A 6,725-nucleotide genomic window follows, 5' to 3' on the forward strand; every position below is an offset into this window, starting at 1 on the left:
CCCTCGGCTCCTCCGGATCCTCTTCGGCTTCCTTCCCTCCCTCTTCTCTCTTCGCTCCTCTTCCTTCCGTTTCTTTCTTTTTCTTTCTTCCCTTCCTTCTTCCCTTCCTTCTTCCCTTCCCTTCTTCCCTTCCCTTCCCTTCCCTTCCATTCCCTTCTCTTCCCTTCCCTTCCCTTCCTTCTTTCTTTCTTTCCAACCTCCTCAGACCCTGTTTTCTAGTGATAGCAAACCTTGCATATGTTCGGTGGAGGGATGATTCCTTGCGTACAACTTGTCTCGGGAGGGGCTGCCAATCACTGTCATGGGCACACAACACATGCAAGACCAATCAGAGTCCTTTCTAGGAACTATGTTATCCCAGGGTGGGGAGGGAGTCTTCGCTCTCCTTTGTGGCCACTCTCTGGGCTGGTGGAGTAATGAAAGCCTGGAGCTGCATGAAGGAATCTTGTCCTCAGTTGGAGGGAAGGAAGCCATATACAGACACAAGCAGAAGCAAGACACAGGGAGAGAGAGAGAGAGAGAGAGAGAGAGAGAGAGAGAGAGCGCACAAAGGGACAATGGCACTTGAGTCTCTTGTGTCCTCTGTCCTTCAATTTAGTTTCATGAGCCAACACATGCCTTTTCTTTTTTTTCTTACGAATCTGACTTGTTTTCCTTATTGACTAATATGCAGCTGTACTGGATTGCCGGCAGTTCCCTGAATTCCACACTGTCTCCTGCTTGCACTCCCTACAGGTTCAAGCAACACAGCGCACGGCGCAAGCCCGATAAAATCCAGAGGGTGCAAGAATCTGGGGTGGCTCCTGTCACTTTTCTTTAGGCACCAACACGTGGCCACATCCACGTTGGCCGAGAGGACTGCCCTGGACCTTCTCCCTCATGCTCTGTCTCCCCCACCCCCATCTCTCCTCAGTCCTTTGTGCCCTTCAAAGTCGGCCTCCTCCTGGGCCTGGCCCTGATAGGGGTTGATAGGGGACAGTGCCTTTGTCCTTCTGATTCTGCTCTCGCCAGGAGACCTTGGCTGCTTCAGGCTTCAGACCTTGAGAGCCCATAATAAGGATTCAGCAAGGACCCAAAGACCATTCGTACTGCGAAGATGAACTCCTGGCATATCTCTCCTCCCTTATTATGTCTGAGAGCACTCCTCTATTTCCCGGCCTTGAGGTCCATTCAGGAGCGGGGTGAGGGCTTAGAGACCTTTCAGCCATTGTGTTTCAATCTTGTGACAAGATGTGGGTGTTACACACACCAGGTGATCAGAGGAGGAAGTGTGACTAAAAGCAGGCAGGTTCAGGGGAAAGGGTGAGGTCACAGATGGAGCAGAGTCTGCACCGGCTATTAACAAGAGAGCCAGGCTAGACCTAGGGCAGTGGTTGGCAAACTCATTAGTCAACAGAACCAAATATCAACAGTACAACGATTGAAATTTCTTTTGAGAGCCAATTTTTTTTTATTTTTTTTTTATTATTTTTTTGTTTTGTTTTGTTTTGTTTTTTTTGATATATTTTTTTTTATTTTTTTTTTAAATTAAATCTTTATTTGTCAGATTATTACAGTTGTTCCTCTTTTTTTCCCCCCATAGCTCCCCTCCACCCGGTTCTCCTCCCACCCTCCGCCCTCACCCGCATTTATAGGTGCACAACTTTTGTCCAGTTTCTTCCCGCATCCTCCACACCCCTTTCCCCCCCAAGAATAGTCAGTACACTCCCTTTCTATGCCCCTGATTCTATTATAATCACCAGTTTATTCTCTTCATCAGATTATTTATACATCAGGGACGTGCCTGCAACCGAGGTACATGCCCCTGAGCGGAACCGAACCTGGGACCCTTCAGTCCACAGGCCGACGCTCTATCCACTGAACCAAATCGGTTAGGGCGAGAGCCAAATTTTTTAAACTATATAGGTAGGTACATTGTTATTAACTTAATTAGGGTACTCCTAAGGCTTAGGAAGAGCCACACTCAAGGGGCCAAAGAGCCACCTGTGGCACGTGAGCCGCAGTTTGCCGACCACGGACCTAAAGTGGTTAGGGCTTTCCCAAGACGGGGCAGGGCATGAACAGCCCAGCAGAGGGGCCTAGGCGGCTTGGGAAGTGACAGGAAAGCAGTGTTCAGTGAAGGTCTTGAATGCCAGGCCCAGGATTTTAACGGTCATTCTCGGAGTCTGAGCGGGGCTGGGGTTGATACAGGGTCCCTTCTGGGAGGGCCATGGGTTATACCCTCTCTGGTGCACAAAAGGACTGAGAAGTCAGGACATGAATATCAACACCACTTCCTGAGGTTAAAAAAAGGGGTCCCTCCTACTCGTGGCTCTCCCAGACGCCCATCCCACCTTGCCCCTCTGTGACCCAGGGCCATGTGGGCTCTGACCAAAATGGATGGCTTCACTTCATGGCCTCGGAGCCGCACACTCCCCTTCCTCCTGTCCATACAGGCACCCCAACCCCCATCACTGCCTGATCCTCAACAGTCCACCTCTTGGGCTTTCCAACCTATATCTGTCTTCATTCCGTGACTCATTAGAGAGATTCGCATCACTCCTCTATTTAGGAAGCCCCTAAGTGGAGGATCTGGATATTTTTGGGGTCATTTTCCTTCCTACCTCAAGGACTATTCGTGTAGATTCACTTGGCTGAGTTTCTGAGCCAGCCGAACTGAATGGGAGGAAATATCCCGGCATGCCCTTTGCCTGGTGATGCTGTTTCTCCTGCAGGGTCAAGCCCAGAGGCAGGGAGTCACAGACTGGGAGCTGGGAAGGAGCGGATGGGCAGCTTTGCACGGTGGTTCCTTGAAAAGATCCTGGCACTGGAATGAGACAGATCCTGAGTCTGAAACCAGCCCCATCACTCAGCAGCTGTGTGACCTCCTGACCCTCAACCTTTTCTTTTATAAAATGGAGATAGAAACGCCCACCTTACAGAGTTATGAGGAAAGCTAAACAGCGCTTATAGTCTGTTGTATAATAACTGGGAGCTGATATTATGCTTATTTGATCCCAACCTTCTTGAGAGAGAAAAGCAGACTTGTCCAAAGTCGCGTGTTGAGACAGTCACAGTTCATCCTGTTTCCCACACTGGGGTTCCTCTGCCCACCCCCACGCTGCCCCCCTCCAAGCGGGAGAGAACAGGCAGGAGCAGATGAGCATGATGGGAAAATCTTCCTGTTTTCTGATCCCCCCAAGGACTACACAAGTGGTGGCAACAGGCTCCGTAAACCCACCGGGAGCCCCTTCCACATCAGTGGTGGAGAATAAAGGAACTAGAGGGGAAAAAACCAAACAAAAGAAAGCGCCTGGAAAAGATGTTTTTATGTTCACTTACATGGAAAAAAATCAAAGTATACAGCATGAAATATAGGTATCTCAGAAAGGTCATCCTCATGAACCCATTTGTTCAATCGCAGTTATAATTCAAGAGTTGCCAAATGAGAAATCATAAAATAAGGGTGGGGGTGGGGGGCAGGGCCACCAAAGGGAAAGGTAGGAATTACGTGTTATTTCTCTTCTAGTTTCAGATAACTGGGAGTTTACACTTTTCCAGCAAGTCAGAGTGATATAAACAGATGCCATACTAAAATATGATGGTAGCAAAAATATAAAACTCCTAAAGCATGACGACAATATTTCAGAGAATAAAAACATGAAAATCTGATAATACCAGAAACTACGGATAGGATCATTTGAGCAGTTCGGTATCTCTGTATGAACAGCAGTTGCAAATGATGGGTGTAAAATAAAGAATAAAGCATTGGGTCTGCACATAACTTAAAGAGGGGTAATATTTCTAAACACCGACTTTGTAAGAAAACATGAAGGACATCTTACACTCAACAACAATGGCTGAAAGGAGGGAATTACTTTCTGAAGGGTGCAGCCGGGAGTGTGCCAAGTTTTTTGTCTACAACGTGCCCTCGGCCGCGTTGGGATGTGTTTGCACTGCCTGGGGTTTCCTGCAGCGTCTAGCACCAATATACCCATCAGATGTTTATCTTTGATCTGAGTTGTTGATGTCTTCAGTTTTGAGTGTATTGAGGTATGTTTTCTTTGGTTGCTGTTGTGATGAACGTGTAATAATAAAAAAAAAAAACCTCACCAATATTTACAACATTTAAACATTTTAGATTTCAGTGTCAACTCTTCACATAAGAAAAATTGGGGAACACGTAAGGTCATGGGAAGGTCACTACTTCCTAGCGTCGGTCATGAAACTGTTTTCGATACAGAGAACAATTAGCCTACTCGCGCAGCTATATGCTTTCTGGTCCAGAATCTTCCCCGTGCTCAGCGGGGAGGCCAAGCCCGTGACTGCTGTGCTGGCGCTTCGCCATGCTTCACAGTAGTTATCCTCAAGACGCACTCCATGGGGGTTGGAGCCATGCCAAACGACCTTCTCGGGCCTGAAAAGTAATTTTGTCGTGTTATTTTTTTCTTCTTCACGGCATATTTCAGTGAACAAATTGGCCTAAGTTTAGCAAATTAAGTCCAACCCCCTGGGCCCTCCATGGTTTGACCCCGCATCACCTCTCCATCCTCAATCCTCTTTCTAATTACTAGTAGCTGAACACACCACGTTCCAGCCACACCCAGCTCATACATGTTCTCAAATCAGGCTCTGTGCTCTGTGAATCTGAACCTTCCCTCATGAGGTCCCTTTGTCTAAACCAGCCTCTCTTCCATCCTCAGACCAGGGTTTCTTTCTCATCTTTCAAAGTCCATGAAATGCGTACTCGTACAGAAGCCTTCTTGATTCTCACCCCCAAGTAACGGTGAGTACTTTCCCTGTCCTCCTATCATCTTATCTGCGTCTCCATTTTATCATTGCAATGTTCTGGCTGGAATCACAGCTAGTCTGTGTCTGTCTTCCCCTGCAGGCTGTGAGCCCTGGAAGGGTAGGGGCCGTGTAGATACTGTGCCTTCCAGGCCTGGCATCAGGTGTGGCATAGAGTAGATGCTGAGGAAAGATTTGCTAAGTTGTTCTATTCTTTCTTTTAAATATATTTTATTGATTTTTTACAGAGAGGAAGAGAGAGAGATAGTTAGAAACATCGATGAGAGAGAAACATCGATCAGCTGCTTCCTGCACCCCTCCTACTGGGGATGTGCCCGCAACCAAGGTACATGCCCTTGACTGGAATCGAACCTGGGACCTTTCAGTCTACAGGCCGACGCTCTATCCACTGAGCCAAACCAGTTAGGGCTGTCCTATTCTTTATAGCATACATAGTTTTCAAAGGATTTGAGTGGACTCTCTTAGCTACCTCCCTGAGGCTTTATGCTGGCAACACCCCAGAGGGGCAGCTGACAAAAGCATCCCATGATTAGAATGTCTCCTAAAACTGTCTATCATACCATATACTTTGAGGCTTCCACCCCTACTTACCAAGAAGGATCTGTCATCACGTCTCGGCCATCAAAGGAGTATATTGGAACACGTGTACTAAACTGACCTCCATGGCCAGAAAAAATTGAGTCCCAATTATTGAAAAGTACTTGGCCCTATGGAGACAAAAATGTCACATTGGAATCATTATACATCAGCCTGCAAATGGACTAGCTATTTACTCATTGTTGTTTTATTTTTTTAATTTAAAGATTTTTTAAATTGATTTTTTAGAGGGGGGAGATAGGGAGGGATGGAGGGAGGAAGTGAAAGAGAGAGAGAGAGAGAGAGACATCAATAGGCTGCCTCTTGCACAGCCCCTACCAGGTATCAAGCCCACAACCCGGGCATATTCCCTGACTAGAAATCAAACTAGCAACCTTTCAGTGCAGGGGATAACACCCAACCAACTGAGCCACACCGGCCGGGACTATTTGCTCATTCTTTAAGGCCAGATGTCACCTCACGCTGAAGTCAACCTCAATCATAGAGACAGAGTGTGTGCTCAGGATTCCAAGCATACAAATAATTTGGTCACAAATGGAAGTACTAGGGTCCCAAGGACCAGAGGGTCTCAAAGTACCTTTGAGATCTAGTGGGAGGTCAGGACCCAGGATGTGTGTGAGCAGGAACAGAGCTGTACCTCTGCAGCTTTAAAGGAGTCGGCTACTTCCATGGTATAATTATACCACTGAAGGATCCTATGAGGCCCTGCCTTGCCTCCAAATGGGGGCAGAGAAATATCTTCCAGGCTTTGGCAGCTTAGATGCGCCGAAGACACCAAACCTGGTGCAGGACAAGGTATTTGCTCTGCAACCAGTGATTACCAGCTATTCTCTGATACCACTCAGCCAGTGCCCTACAGAAGACATCTCAGGTGGAACCAAGAGCCCCAGATGTGGGGGTCAAGGTAACTAATTCTAAATTGTAGTGACTTTGAGCAAAGGTCTTTCTCCTGAGCCTCAGTTTCCTCACCAGACAAAAGAATAACTTCCATTTTTATTGGCAGTACCTATTAAGATAATGAATGTAAAGTACTTTGTAAATATTAGAAAACTATGCAAGTGAAAGAGGTCATCATTCCTCCCTCCTGTCTGCTCCATGAGTTATACCATCCAGGCAGGAAGGCTACTGTAAATATTAGAAAACTAAGATGCAAAGTCACACAGCCAATCAGGGACAGGCTGGGCCTGGAACCAGCACACTTGGGATGATGTCAGAAAGTGGCAACTGCCTCCAGTCCCTGTGGAGACCAGTGCACCCAGGAAGCAACAGGGACAGTATTTATTTTTACCTTGAGGTTTACTATTGGGAGGCTGTATCTCTCCTCTTTCCTCACAATTGTG

General features: G+C 47.0%; 1 protein-coding gene across 1 annotated transcript in view; it reads right to left on the reverse strand.

Moving 5' to 3' along the window:
* Window positions 1-3,288: 3,288 nt before the first annotated feature.
* Window positions 3,289-6,725, reverse strand: part of COL15A1 (collagen type XV alpha 1) — a 69,818-nt gene continuing 66,381 nt past the window's right edge. The window contains exons 39-40 of the mRNA XM_006758605.2: window positions 5,380-5,495; window positions 3,289-4,396 (exon numbers count right to left, since the gene is read on the reverse strand). Coding sequence (XP_006758668.1) covers window positions 4,183-4,396; window positions 5,380-5,495 — 330 coding nt within the window. The 3' untranslated portion in view covers window positions 3,289-4,182. The remainder of the gene's footprint in view (window positions 4,397-5,379; window positions 5,496-6,725) is intronic.

The sequence above is a fragment of the Myotis davidii genome, unplaced genomic scaffold, assembly GCF_000327345.1.
Source record: "Myotis davidii unplaced genomic scaffold, ASM32734v1 scaffold534, whole genome shotgun sequence".
NCBI classification, from domain to species: Eukaryota; Metazoa; Chordata; class Mammalia; order Chiroptera; family Vespertilionidae; genus Myotis; species Myotis davidii.